General features: G+C 43.3%; 1 protein-coding gene across 2 annotated transcripts in view; it reads left to right on the top strand.

Annotated features, from left to right (window-relative positions):
* Window positions 1–9481, top strand: part of PTPRE (protein tyrosine phosphatase receptor type E) — a 95753-nt gene extending 86272 nt beyond the window's left edge. The window contains exons 16-21 of one of the 2 annotated variants that reach the window (XR_009275090.1): window positions 565–699; window positions 2249–2374; window positions 3069–3229; window positions 3895–4030; window positions 6062–8801; window positions 8882–9481. Coding sequence is in view for 1 of the 2 variants with exons in the window: in XM_058810917.1 (XP_058666900.1) it covers window positions 565–699; window positions 2249–2374; window positions 3069–3229; window positions 3895–4030; window positions 6062–6136 (633 nt within the window). In the remaining variant the exon portion in view is untranslated. Of the gene's footprint in view, window positions 1–564; window positions 700–2248; window positions 2375–3068; window positions 3230–3894; window positions 4031–6061 lie in introns of both variants that reach the window. The other variant, XM_058810917.1, reaches the window with a different exon arrangement.
* Window positions 9482–15072: the final 5591 nt, after the last annotated feature.

Here is a 15072-nt window from a genome sequence, read left to right on the forward strand (position 1 = left end):
GCTTGGACAGAGAGTCTGAGCCAGCTGACTGTGATTGGCCATTAATTAGAAACAACCCCATGAGACCAATCCCAGATGCACCTGTTGCATCCCACAGCAGCAGATAATCATTGTTTGCATTTTGTTCCTGAGGCCTCTCAGTTTCTCAGGAGGAAAAATCCTAAGGAAAGGATTTTCCATAAAAGATGTCTGTGACACTGCTGTTGTGGTGATCTTGTGAAATGTGCTCCTGCAGCATCTCTTCCCCTCAGCCATGACTGGAGAAATTCACCTGAGCATTGTGAATTTGGGGCAGATTTTAGAACCTTGGAAAAGCTCTCTCAGACCACCGAGTCCAGCCATTCCCCAGCACTGCCCCATGTCCCCAAGTGCCACCTCCACATGGCTTTAAATCCTTCCAGGATGGGGACTCACTGACATTTTCTGTGGGGAAATTCTCAACTTGCACCTTCCCTGGTGCGGCCTGAGGCTGTTCCTGTCATTCCCTGTGGGAGAAGCCCCATTTAAGCTGTGATGTCCCCATGACCCCCTCCCTGTCCCTGTGTGACCCCTCTCTTCCCACAGGGCTACCGGCAGAAGGATTATTTCATTGCCACCCAGGGCCCCCTCCCTCACACGGTGGAGGATTTCTGGAGGATGGTGTGGGAGTGGAAGTGCCACACCATCGTGATGCTCACCGAGGTGCAGGAGAGGGAGCAGGTACGTGGGAAATGGGAAATGGGCCTGGAGAGAGCCTCAGAGCCTGGCACGAGGCTCACACAGGGTGCAGACCCTGAGATGGGAAATGCTGACTTGGAGATGCCAAGGAATTGGACAGGCATTGCTGAGGGAGAAATGGAAATACAAACAAGTCTCAAAGGGTGGCCTTGCAAATAAGACTGGGTACTTTGGAGAAATGAAAGATGCATTGTAGTAGGAGCCACTGTCGTGGCTGAGATGGAGACAATACAAAGCAACACACTCCGTTTTCAGAAGGCTTCCAACTGGTTTTATTTTAGCATTTTTATTCTAGCAAACTGGTTTTATTCTAGCATTCATGCTTTTTATCCATTCTTACAAAACTCCTAAATTTACACTTTACTCATTGGTCAGGAAAGACAAACAAAGAGCTCAATGGAATGGAATTGCAGATTTTGCTTATTTATCCTTCTTTCTTTCTTGGTTTTTAGGTCAACAACCTTGGTAGGGAATTCTTTCAGAGATAAACATGGATCAAACTTCTCTCTGGCTGACAGAGGTCACTGTAAAACCTCTTCCACAAGAAGGGTAGTTTTAGATTGGCTTTAAAGCATTTACAGCATGGTGTGGCAAAAGCTGATAGGCCAAGAAACCCTTATAATGTATTCTAATTCTGAAATAGCTTCTGATTGTGATGGTGTGAATTATAACATCTGTATTGTCTCACCCTTCACACGAGACAGAAAGTAGAATAAAAGTTTTTAAAAGGCCTCTCAGTTGCCCCATGTGTGGGTCAGAAAAGGGCCTGATCTGACTCATGCCCACCCTGCAACCCCACACTGCCCCTTCCCACCTGCAAACCACAAGCATCAATACTGGAGAAATTATTTATTTTTTGTCTAAAAATTCCAGCAATCTGAATTTTTTTGGGCTTTTCCTAAAAGGAGTACTTGCTTCACTCATTGGTGTGAGGCAGTGTTGCTGCTTTTTCTGGGATTGTCTGGAAACACAAAAAAACTGCAGAATATTGTGATTTTTGAAAGATTCCACTTTGCATCAAGGGATGCCTGACACAGGACAGAGTTTTGGGATTTGGGAACAAACTTTTGTGTAAACTTTTATCCCATTTTTCCCAATAAAAGCTCTTATTGCTCATTCTGAACCTTGATTAAAATACAAGAATTAATTAATTATTTGATTAAAATATGAGAATTAATGTCACTAATTAATTAATGAGTCCTGTGCTGCAGCTTGAAAATTCTGGGTTCAACAAGGCTGTTGTGAAAAGCTTTTTCTTGGTGGTTCTGGGAAGTTTTTAACAATTTTACCTTGCTTTCAGGAATTCCATTTATTATTCTACTCTGTTTTAAAGCAATATTTGCTATCTGGGCCTCCTGAGCCTTTTTCATCAAGATGGTTTCTACTCAAGAAATATTTTATCACTGCATTCTTAGTGTTTAGAACACACTTATTATGCTGGCTGTCACTTCTTATGGCAGAGATTCATGACAATGTAGATAACTGAGAAAAATAAATCCAGGAATATTTGCAATTCTCTGGGATTCTGCAGGAGAAATGCTGCCAGTACTGGCCATCAGAGGGCTCTGTGACTCACGGAGAGATCACGGTGGAAATCAAGAGTGACAGCCTGATGGATGCCATCAGTGTGAGGGACTTCCTGGTCACATACAATCCGGTAATTCTTTACAATTCCAGCCATTTCTGGGGTTTTTCCCCCATCAGAAGGCATTTACAAATCTGGTTATGTATCTTAAATTCTGGGATTTCTGTCTAAATTTAAATGTGGTTAATCAAAAGGTGGCATTAAGAGGAAGCTTATATGAAATAATTTTGTTTAAAGTCCCTGAAAATTCTGGTCAGTGAAACAGGTGGTTGCAAAATGGGGGGTGGGTTTTGGGGTTTTTAAACTGTTTTGTTGTTGCTGTTATCCCTAGATTTTTCTGCCATCTCCCACATAGGTATCAAAGAAAATTTGATTCAGGATTTTTCACAAAATTTGGGTTTGGGTTGGAAGGGACCTTAAACTCATCTCACTCCACCCTGCCATGGGCAGGGACCCCTCCCACCATCCCAGGTTATTCCAAGCCCTGTCCAGCCTGGCCTTGGGCACTGCCAGTGTATCCCAAGTCCTTCCCAGAGGAAACAGCTGTGCAAACCCAAGGAAAATTGGAGGGGGAAATTGTCAGTGGGTGGGGGATTTAGAAACAGAATCACGGAATATCACTGGGAATAAAATCACCGAGGTCCTTTATATGGTGCGGACCAGGCTGGAGATTCTGCAGCGGAATCGCTGCTGCAGATGCTCCAGGCAGGAACTGTGTTTGCACCTGGGAGTGACGAGTGGCTGAAGGGTGTTTTCCTGCTGGCAGAGCAACCAGGAGAAGCAGAGCAGGCTGGTCAGGCAGTTCCACTTCCACGGGTGGCCGGAGATCGGGATTCCTGCCGAGGGGAAGGGCATGATCGACCTCATTGCCGCGGTGCAGAAGCAGCAGCAGCAGACAGGGAACCACCCCATCACTGTGCACTGCAGGTGAGCCCCTCTGCCCCCAGCTTGGCTGCTCTGTGCCCTGCCATGCCTCTGGTGTGGGGATTTTGGAAGTTTTGAATGAGTTAGAGACGGGACCTCTGAATTGTTTTAGATTATTTGATTTATTTGTCTTATATTCTGCATAGGCAGGAAGGGTGAGTTAGGCTCACATCTTCACTGCACGGCCCAGAAGGTCACAAGACCTTTAGTTACCACATCTTTTTAAGGATTTAGTGACCAATAAAACATTGCCAACAGGGGTTTTTGTGTTTTTGACCCAATCCTTAAATATTTAATCTTAGGGACCCCTGCTACAGTGTGAGCTTTCTTAGCCAATCATGTTATGGCACACAAACCCACAGTGCTGCATTCTAAACTCCTTGTTAACCTCTGTAACTACTTTTATTTTTTTCTGTATCTTAAACACTAAAACTCTAAACTTTCTTTTACTTGGTTTAAGATGTCTCTGCTTTAAACTACAAATCCACATTCTCCCTTCCAGTATCTGAGTTTGGGAGCCTTTTCCAAGGTCTTCGATCAAATCCTGTGTTTAATCCTAAGCTTTGGTTTACAAGCCCGAAGTTCTGAGAGCTCCTTGCATTTTGGATTCCAATGCTCTTTTTCCATTTTATCCCACTTCATGCCAAAAATTTGTGTTTTCATTGCAGTGCTGGAGCAGGGAGAACAGGAACCTTCATAGCCCTGAGCAACATCCTGGAGCGGGTCAAGGCTGAGGGGCTGCTGGACGTGTTCCAGGCTGTGAAGAGCTTGAGGCTGCAGAGGCCACACATGGTGCAAACACTGGTATGTGTAAGGTTTTCTGTGAGCTGTTTAGGTGGCCTGGAAAGGCCCAGGGATGGCCTTGAAGAGCCGACGCTTCAAAGGACGAGGAGAGACTTCTGATCTTGTCTCGGTCTTGGTGTTTATTAATTGTTTATCTAAAAGATTTTCTTTCAGCCCGACAGAGGTCTGCACAGCAAGTCAGCCATGGGCACACTCCGCGAGCCCCCGGGGCGGTCACTTATCTTTATACCCGAAGTTACGTGTACAATATTTATCATTTCTCCCCAATACCTTCTACCCTTATTAACCGGTGCACTTCTAGTAATGACCAATCCCAAAGTGCCACCACCACCACAGAAGATGGAGGCCAAGAAGAAGAAGAAGAAGGACAGGACACGCCCCAATTCCTCCATCTTACTTCTTTAGACCCCCCTGTACCAAAATCCTAAACCCTGTGTTTTACACTCTAATTAACTTATCCCTTCACCATTCACCCAGTGAATTCCTCCCAGTCCTCATACAGGTCTCATCTCCTGTGTAGGATCAAAATCCTGCCACCAGACACTTCTGGCAACATTCCAGGATTCCCGAGCCCCCCAAGGGTGGTCTCAGCCTCTCTGCACCTCCGTCCTGAGGTGCTGAGATCCCACAGTATGGGGCTTGCCAGGCCTTTGGAAGGGAGCTCTGGGTGCAAATGTTCCTGGCAAAGGAGGATAAAAGGGGTTTTTGCAGCTTGGCATAAATGATGCACGGTGGATGTGGGTGTACAAGGCATAACCAGGGTTTTACAGGAGGTTTTAGAGCATGTCTAAAAATACAATTTGGTTAAATATTCTCTGTCTTTTAGGAACTTGAGGTAGTTAAACTAAATGTATTTTGAGTGTTGCAGGTGATAAAATATATTAAGTAAATGGCTTTCAAGCTATTTATCAGTTGTTCTTTCATACCTTAAATTGTCTGGACATAAATTGGAATCACAGAATGGTTTTGGCTGGAAGAGACCTTAAAACCCACCCCATTCCCACCCCTGCCATGGCAGGGACACTGTCCACCATTTCAGGCTGCTCCAAGCCCCATCCAGCCTGGCCTTGGACACTCCCAGGGATGAGGAAATCTTTGGAAATGTCTCTGACTTGTTTAAAATCTTTAAAGTTTTCCTTCAAGTCAGCTACAACTACTCTTTGAAGCTTAGTCCAGATACTTTTCCCCATTGAGTAACCATAAAAAAAGTTTTTGAGACTTTGCTGAACTTGAAAATACATAAAAATATTGATTTTTTTGATTTCCATAGCAGCTTCCATTCAGCATCTGAAACCTCTTATAAACAACTACCTCAAACCCTTTTTCCAGGGAGATGTTTTCTCCATCCCACAGACAGGAATAAAGGAGATAAAGAAATGGAATTGGATTATTCATGCTCAGGGTGAGACAGGGCTGGGTGGGACATTGGGAAGGAATTCCTCCCTGGGAGGGTGAGGAGGGGCTGGGATGGAATTCCCAGAGAATTTGTGGAGTTTCCTTGGACAGCTGCTGAAGGAAAGTGATGCTTTATCAATAATTCCAAATCTGGGTTTTCCCCCATCCCCCACTGGTTCTGTCAGGCAGGTATCCAGAATGAGAAGAACTGACTTGAAATGAATTCTTAGGTTCTGGAATAAGCATGATTGTCATGTTTTATATTATTTGCTAAAGAAATCCTTCCCTGGGAGGGTGCTGGGATTTGAGGTCCTTTCCAGCCCAAACCATTCTGGGATTATCCCTGGGCAGGGCTCAGGAGTTTCTGTGTGAGCAGCTGGGTTTAAATCAAAAGCCAGGCCTAAGAACTGACTCACTTTAAGAACCAAGAAGCTCAAGAAGACATTTGAAGCAAAGAGCAAGGATCAGCCTGTGTCTGACCACAGAAAATAAACCACTGGTTTTATTTAAAATAATCACCAGTCCTCAGTTACTGCTCCCAGTTAGGATATATTGAATTTACCACTGGCATTTGCAGAATTGAGGTTTTTTAGTGTAACCAAAAGCACATTTTGATCTCCTTTCCTTGTTTTCCAGGAACAGTATGAATTCTGCTACAGAGTGGTACAAGATTTCATCGACATCTTTTCAGATTATGCTAATTTCAAATGAGAATTCTGCCTTATTTTTTAATTTGTCTGTATAAATAGTTGTATATTATGTTAATTTATTCTGTGTCACTTGGATTGTTGACTGAACTGTAAATACAACGTTGTGCTGGCTCTAAAAGTTGCATTTGCTGTATAAAGTTGTTTCTTAAATATAAATATCTTCTAAAGTAAACTATATTGTTCCTATACTGTATAGCACTGTAAGATGGGATAGAAATCTTTATTCTAACTAACAAAAAATTAATTCTTGGGGTTTTTTTTCTTTGAATTTTTCCACTCATAAATATTTATCAAAAACATCATGTCCCAATTCTTGAATTTTTTGACAGGTGATTTACAGTTCATCCTAAAAAAAAGTGAATTTGGGTGCACATAAACATATTTTGTTCACCAGGAAAATATGTTCACCGTGAAAATAGATGTTTATTTTTCCAGGCTGTTTTAAGGAGCCTCCAGGTTTTGTTGGATTTTGTCTTACTGTCCATAGGAAAAAGGCAGCAGAAATACAGATTTGAATTTTTGGATTAACAGAATTTTCAAAGCCCTGTTTATTTTTTTTTCCAGATATTGTTTAAGTGGAGTTAGAAAGGCAATAATGTGGTTTTTAGAATATTTTGCTTATTTGAAAAGTATATTTTGCAGCACCTGAACTTGTCTACTTGAAGAGAAAGGCCAGGAATTAAGGTAAAAGCATCTCTTGTCTATAAACACCTGCATAATTTCCCACTTCTTTAAAATAAGAGATGAACTCCTATTCCTTGATATGACTTAGCAGGATAATTAAGAGGTAAAAATTGGAAAAAAACATTTTATGAACAGTTTAATGCCAGAAACATTGAGTACTGTAGCAGAAGTTCCTCCAGGTTCTTACCCTCCCAGAAATGTTATCAAAAAAGGACTTTCTTAAAGAGGTTTAGAGTTGTGTACAGAGATTTATTTTTATGGAAAGTACTACTGAGAATAGAATTGGTGACAGAAAATATAAATTATTACAGCCCTGGCCAGGGGCTGGAAAATCCCCAAAATCACAGGGCACCCAAATATTGAATAATTACCACATTTATCTCTCTCTCTCTTCCAAAAGCATCTCTGACTTAATGAGCACAAAGGGGTGAATCTGTAATGAATTAAATAACAAATATGCAGCAGTTCTGTAATGAATTAAATAACAAATATGCAGCAGTTCTGTAATGAATTAAATAACAAATATGCAGCAGTTCTGTAAAGAATTAAATAACAAATATGCAGCAGTTCTGTCTCGTCCAGCAGGGCTTTGGCCGTGCAGCATCAAACCTCATTTCAAACAAGCAGCTTCACCTGAGCTTTCCCTGCTGCTCTTGCACTGTTTTATCCCATCCCAGCAGAATCTCCTCGCCCCCTGGACAATGCAAGGGATGGGAAGGTGTCCCTGGGTCTCCTTCCATTCCAGCCTGGCTGGAAAAGGTTTGGGATGGGAATTCCTGAGCCCCCAGTCCCCACAGTGCCATTGGCTGTTCCTGTCTTCCCATGGCTGCACTCCTGTATTTATTTGTACAGTAAATGATGCACTTCAGAAACGAGATTGGTTAAAGACCAAACCTCACTCGTGAGTCTCTGTGAGAAGAAACACTCAAGGTTGGGTGCTGAAAGTGGAGCTGAGGAAGGGCATGGTCCTGAAATGCCATCCAAATGGAAAGAGCCAGAAGAAATTCAGCCTGGAAATTGTACACTGGGGTTCAGTTTGATTTATAGCAAAGGCTCCCCGAGGCTGGAGAATAATGCAAAGGAATTCCCATTTTCTGATCCTGATGTCAGGATCTTTCCAACCATTTAGCCCACATTTGAATAATAATTTGTCAAAATTTGGGGTCCCTGAGGTAAAAACTTGGGGTGAGTTGTGCATGAAGTCAGTCTCAGTGCAGGGAGACTCCAAAAAATTGGAAAATAATGCAAAGGAATTCCCATTGTATGATCCTGATGTCAGGATCTTTCCAACTACTTAGCCAGCATTTGAATAATAATAATAATAATACTTTGTCTGTTGGGCAGATTTGTGGGTCCCTGAGGTAAAAAGTGAGGTTGTCTCATGAGGTCAATCTCAGTGCAGGGAGACTCCAAAAAATTGGAAAATAATGCAAAGGAATTCCCATTGTATGATCCTGATGTCAGGATCTTTCCAACGATTTAGGGGGCATTTTAATAATAATAATAATAATAATACTAATAATAATAATTTGTCTGTTGGGCAGATTTGTGGGTCCCTTTGGTGAAAACTGGGGTTGTCTCCTGAAGTCAGTCTCAGTGCAGGGAGATCCAAAAGGTTGGAGGAGAAAGGAATTCCCATGTTACGATCCTGCTGTCAGGATCCCTGTGACCCTTTAGCCTTCGAACAACAACAATTTGTGTGTTGGGCAGATTTTGGGGTCCCTGAGGTAAAACCTCCCTGAGTTGGCCATGAGGTCGATCTCAGTGCAGCAGTGATGGGGTGTGAGGGTGTGGGGGTCCCACAGCCCCCAGGAGCTGCAGCACAACTCCCACAGGGTTCCCTAAAGGCTCCTTCCAACCAGGAGCAGGATGGAGTTCAGCTGGAACACCAAATCCCCGGTGGGTACTCGGATTTTAGTTGATAACCAGATTGAGAAATGCCTAAAACAGAATTCAGAGCTCCCAGCTGTAGCTCCATGAAGGTTTTTGTGGAATTTGAGGAGCTCCCTTGGCAGTCACCGCGTGTGCTCGCTGGCCGGAGCTCTGGGGAGGCTCCATGAAGGTTTTTGTGGAATTTGAGGAGCTCCCTTGGCAGTCACCGCGTGTGCTCGCTGGCCGGAGCTCTGGGGAGGGTCCGGGTGGATTGGAATTTTCCTGTGACTCTCCGTCTGTTGCGTGGAATTCCTTCAAAAGGCCAAATAGTTGGATTGGAAGTGTCCTTCTGATCTTTGTGTGTGCTTTTGGTCACTGTGTGACTTGGACTGTTCATGTGTTCAGAAGGTCCCAGCTCAGCTCAGCGTTGGAGCGTTCGCTTCCCGACGCCCTCGTGCCACCATCCATGGATGCCATGGGTCCCTGGCCCCAAAGCAATCCCTTCAAAGTGCTTGGCTGACTTGGGCCTTAATGAAGAATGCATACTGTAATTAGCAGTGTTTTTTAGGCTATTTTTATGTATTTTTTTAAACTTTTAAAATGAGCCTGACCAGCCCGTGTTCAGTCTTTTGAAATGTTTGCGTTTCCCTCGTCCCATTTTTCATGTAAAGTTACTGGAACTTTTCTGTATAACCAAAATGTATTTAATTTGTCAAATCTTTATAATATATGTATGTATTATACAGTTTCAGCTCTTATTATTTTCTTTTCTTACATTTCTAATTTGATCTTGCTGTGTTTTTAATGCCGGTGAATGTGGCTGAATTATTTGTATATGCAAATTGCAAGACCTAATACATTCTGATGCAAGAAAAAGCTTCCTTTTTATTCTCCACCTGCATTATTTCCTTTAAATCTTTTAATTTCATTCCTGTGTTGTGTGTTCATTTGAATTAAGCATTCTAAAAGAGTTGAAATCCATTATCTAGGTAACTTTTCAGTGCTTATCTGCAGCTGTTTGGGAGTAAAATTCTGATTTATTTTGGGGCTGAACATTGTGCATATAAAGGGTGCAGAAACTCATGGAAGCAGTTGGAATCCAGGTCTTCCCAAACTGTCTGGATAAGTAAGATCTGATTAAATAAATATAGTAAAATTAAGTAAATATTTAAATTTAGTAAAATAATCCTGTGGTAAACTGTGGTGTCATACCAAGATAAAAATAGGATCTAAGCTTCCAGCTGTGTCACCAATCATGAATTGAAAGTTCACTCTAATTAACAGCAATTTCTTAATTCATTTTGACAAGTTTTGCATTGGACATCTTGCTAAAATTAACCCAGAAGTCCCCTCTGTTGTAACAAGGGGGGAGGTTTGTGTAAAGCAGGAGTAACTGCTCAGGGTTCCGTGTTAATGCAAATCAAAAAGGATTTCTTGCAGCCTGAGTTCTGTTTGACCCTTTTGTGTCTCCCCTGCTGCTCCCACACCTCCCATCTGGGAGATGCCTCTTCAGGGCAGGTAATTCCAGGGTTTTTGTTTTCCACAGTTGTTGGAAAGAACTTTCCTGCATGTCCTTCCTGGGCATTGTTCTGACATTGGCAGGATGGGAGGAAATGGCCTCAAATTGTGCCACAGGAGGTTTGGAAATTAAAATTTCTTCATGGAAAGGGTTTTTAAGCATTGGGGAAATGCCTGGGGCAGTGGTGGAGCCTCATCCTTGGAAGTTTTCAAAAATGGGTGGATGTGGTTTGGAGGACATGGGTTAGTGGTGAACTGGTTGGTGGTTGGATTTGATCTTTTCCAAACTTAAATCTGATTCTAATTTGCCATTGCATGTAAAAGCTGTTACATTTTTAAATTATCCCAGAGGAGTTGATAAAATATTTTTGATTGGGTGATGTACTTTTGTGCAGCTTGTGTGACTACTGGGAGGTAACTGTGTGAGGACAGGCAGGTGTGCTCTCAGAAAACAGAAGAATCTCAAATATTTATCAGTTATTGATTAATTGTTGGTTAATTTAAATAAATAGTGATAATTGTAACTGTTGATCACACAGCAAACATGGGTATTTCTATACTCTAATGGTGATACAGTTGGTTTTATTCCTGCTAAAAGATAACATAAAGACCTTCTGGTTCCTTATCTGGTTCTGTTCTTAGAAACTCAACTTTTGGGGAAAAAATGCAATTTAATTGTAAACTGTCCACGAAATAAATTTAGTTTAATGGGATATTTAAACTGTATAAACGAAGGCAGATCACAGAGGTGTTTGCTCTGCACAAATGTCAAGCTCTGTTTTGCCTGATGCAGAAATTGTTGAATTGAGAATTTTCCGGGCCACTGAACTTCTTGGGGAGTGTTCTTCATCTGAGGAATTAAAGGATTAGGATGTAATTTAGATCTTCTGGTGAGGGCTTCCTTCTAATGACTTCTACCCATTTTCTGGGCTGCTTTGCACAGAGGAGGGGAATCACTCAGTCATTAATTGAGTTGACATCTTGCCAGGCAAGTTTTTGTGCAAAGAATCCTTTTCACCTGTTTCCATTCATGAGAAACAACTCCAGCATTTTCCTGAATTTTGCTGAATTTTCCAACTATCCATAAACACAGAACAGATTATCCAAGCTGGGATTTTTCACCAGCTGGGTGGACAAAAAGCGAGGAAAACTCTGCCAGGTGGGAAGAGCTTGAGGAGGAATTGCTGAGCGTGGGATTCTCCAGTTGAGGTTTTCACAGAAATTTGTCCTTGCAAGACCTGAAGGGAAATGATGGAAAAGATGGAGAGGGAATGTTTATGAGAGCATGGAGTGCCAGAGGTAAATGGGATATTGGGAATTAGGAATTGTTCCCTGGGAGGGTGGGCAGGGCAGAGCCTGTCAAAATCAGGTTCTGTGCATGAAGAGCAGCACTCCAAAATTCCTGGGTGCAATAATGTGCCAGTGAAATAAATTATGGCTTTAAGAGAGAGATTTGTTTCAAAACTTTAAAATTTCAGACTTCTCATGCCTAGCCTTGGCTTTACACAGGGGGAGTAGCTTGAATATTTATTTACTTTATACCCTGCAAAAGCCCTAATTTAGGCAGAGCTTTCACCAGAATTTGTGCTTTTTAAAATAAAAAGCACAGCACAAATCTGTGAATGAGCTTCATTCAGTGCTCCCACACCACCTGTTCAACACTTGAATAAATAACTCTGTATGAGGATCCTGATGTGAGAAATTCAAATGCTGATTTTTTAATTCTCTGTCAAGGACTTTCAAGCACTGACTTTATTTTTCTCCTCATTTTTGACAGTTGACAGTTTTACTTCATGCTGGATTCAGGTGTATTTATCTAAATGAAATGTTTCCAAATTAACCTACCAGCTAATTTAAACCTTGGAGAAAATGTCTTTTTTGGATTTTTTTTTTGTCTCCTGTAAATCTACTTTGGTAAATATTTGTACAGATGCTGCTCTTGGAGACATTGAAAACCTTTATTATAATTTGTGTTTTCCTCTAAATATTGCACATCACAAAAGCTGTGGCACCACTGTAAATCATGGCAGAAAATACAATTATTGCCACAGTGCAGGTGTGTTTATTTGTTTGTGCTGTTTGATCACAGGTGGGCTGGCAGAGACTGCAATAAATTCAATTTCTAAGAGTTTTTCTGTAAAATTATTTTAGATACACCATTCAGGACTCCCAGGAAGGATTTTTTAATACCTGTTAATTAGCAATGATATCCAATTAGATACCAAATACAATCCTGATTTTGGAATGTTTTACATCTAAATTAAAGATTGCCCAGTAGCACACAGCTGTAGTAAAATATAATAATAATAATAATAATAATAATAATAATAATAATAATAATAATAATAATAATAAGTGAGCTAAATTAAAGGCCCGCCAAAGCTTAGGAAATAGACTTCAAAGTCATTTATTTGAAAAAAATAACATCAAAAAAGCTGCTTACATCTGACTGTATCACATCTAAAGTCATCACAGCATATAAAATAGTCTTTGAGGCAAGCTAGATAATAAAATAGGAGTAAAATCAAAAGTTCTGCTTTGTAAAAGATCTGAATAGTAGAATTTTATCCCCTGAAGCACTAAAGGCTGGGTGACCTTGTCGTGTATCCCCTTCCCAAGCATCAAACTTGGAATGAAGGTCACACTTCAGATCTCAATAATGCATTGTGGTTGTTGCTGTTATTAATATTGTTATTTTTTTCTTCTGTCTTCAATCACAGATCAACACAGTGTTCATGTTGATTCTTGGCCTCACAGGTCCTCAAATTCCAGTCTCAGTAACAAATTCCTGTTTGGGAGCAGAGATGGGGATCAGATTTATATCTAAATGAAGGTAACTAATTTGTGGATTAAAATGGACTTAAAATACTAATTTAACTTTTATTTCTGCTCACTTGCTCCCTTTATTCTTCTCCCCCTCACCTTTGTGATTAATAATATTTTTTGTGGCTAGTACTATTTTAATCTGATCAAACACAGATGCTGAAATCACTTTATAAAGCCTAAATGAAGCTGAATTGATATAAAGCGAATCTGGGTGGGTTTTGTTCATCTGGGGAGGTGCAAATTTGGGACCACTGAGCTCCTTGCAAGTCCCCCTCCCTCAGAGAGGGGCTCGATGGGGCTGGACAGGTTCAGGTTTGGGAACAGGTTTAGGTTCAGGTGCAGGTTCAGATATAGGCACAAGTTCAAGTGTAGGTTCAGACACAGATCTAGATAAAGGTTCAGGTACAGGTTCAGGTACAGGTGCAGCTATGGACAAAGGTTCAGGTACAGACACAAGTATCAGCACAGGTATTTTTTTGGGTACAGGTGTAAGGACAGGTTCACATACAGACTCAGGCACAGGTACAAGTACAGATTCATGTACAGGTATAGACACAGGTGCAGGTACAAGAACAGGTTTGTGTACTGGTTCATGGACAGGTACAGGTTCAAATTCAGGTACAGGTTCAGATTCAGGTGTGGTCAGAGGTACAGGTAGAAGTTCATGTACAGATACAAGCAGAGGTACAAGCACAGGCTTTGTCAGTGGTACAGGTTCAGGAAAATGTTCAGGTTGGGGCACAGATACAGCTCCAGGCACAGGTACAGATCAGGCACAGATTCAGGAGGGGACACAGGTACAAATCAGGTACAAGCATAGGTGCGGTCACAGGTACAAGCACAGGTTCGGGCCGGGACACTGGTACAGATCCAGGCGCAGGTACAAGCACAAGAGCGATGCCAGCTCCTGTTAATTTCTCCGTGTCCGTGCCGGTCCCGCCGTGAGGGACCGGCCGCTCCCGCCGCAGTTCCCGGGCAGCGCCTGAGGCGCGAGCGGGTCCGCGGGGCGGCGCCTCCGTTTGAACTCAAACCGCCCCCGCCGCTCCCCATTGGCTGCACGGCGCATCGCGCGCCGCCCCCTCCGCCAATTAGAAGCCACCGCGCTCCTTTTCGAATGTTCAACGGTCCGCGCGGTACGTTCGTTTCTGCTTCCGCCGATCCGGTACGGGGTAAAGCTAAAAGAGTCCCTCTGCCCGGTACCGCTTGTCGCGGCCGGGCGGGCTCGGTGCTGTTCCGCCGCCATGGCTGCTGCCGGCAGGCGCGAGCGGTGGCGGCGGCTCCCAGTACATCCGTCTGCGCGGTTCCCGGGGGCTCTGTTTTGGTGCTTGGCGGAGGGATACAGCGGGGCGGAAAGGGGGACGCAGTGCGAGGGCTCGGGGGCGGCGCGCGCGCGCGGGAAGGGCTCAGTCGGCGCCGCGCCGTGCCGGGAGCGCGCGTCGGACGCCGCCACACGGGGCCCGTCAGCGGCCGCCAGCGCTCCGGCTGACCCAGGTACGGGTGTGCCAGCGGGGAGGGGAGTAGGGCCGGGGGGACGCGGCTTTGGGGTGCCGCGAGGAGGTTGGGCTGCCTGACACCCCGCTTCGGTGGCCACCTGCCCTCCCATGGTGGCCCCATGCTATGGCGGCTGTTGCCCTCTTCTCCCCCGGTGTGTACCTGTCCTGTGACCGCCTGAAGCCCGTGCTTATCAATTTCTGCTTCTGCAGCTCCTGTGGCTCGTTTGCCCTGTGGGCGCTTGTGGCTGCCGTGGGCAGGACCCCGAGTGTTTGCGTGCCCTAAAGCCTGAGGGACGGCCGGCTTCCCCTCCGAGTTGTGTCTTGTTTTCAACAAGTGTTTTATCGCATGAAACCCACCTAAAAATTACATGAGAGCCTCTCTTAACTGCGTTTAATTGCCTTGTTTTACTTTGCTGATTTCAAATAGAGTGTTAATAAAGGTGCTTCTTTGAGGCTCGCTTGTGGTAGTCGTAGTTATACGTTAAACAATTATATGAAAATATATAAAAGGGTATCTTTTTGCGCTGTGGGTTTGGGGTTTTTA

This window comes from Ammospiza caudacuta, chromosome 9 (genome assembly GCF_027887145.1).
Source record: "Ammospiza caudacuta isolate bAmmCau1 chromosome 9, bAmmCau1.pri, whole genome shotgun sequence".
NCBI classification, from domain to species: Eukaryota; Metazoa; Chordata; class Aves; order Passeriformes; family Passerellidae; genus Ammospiza; species Ammospiza caudacuta.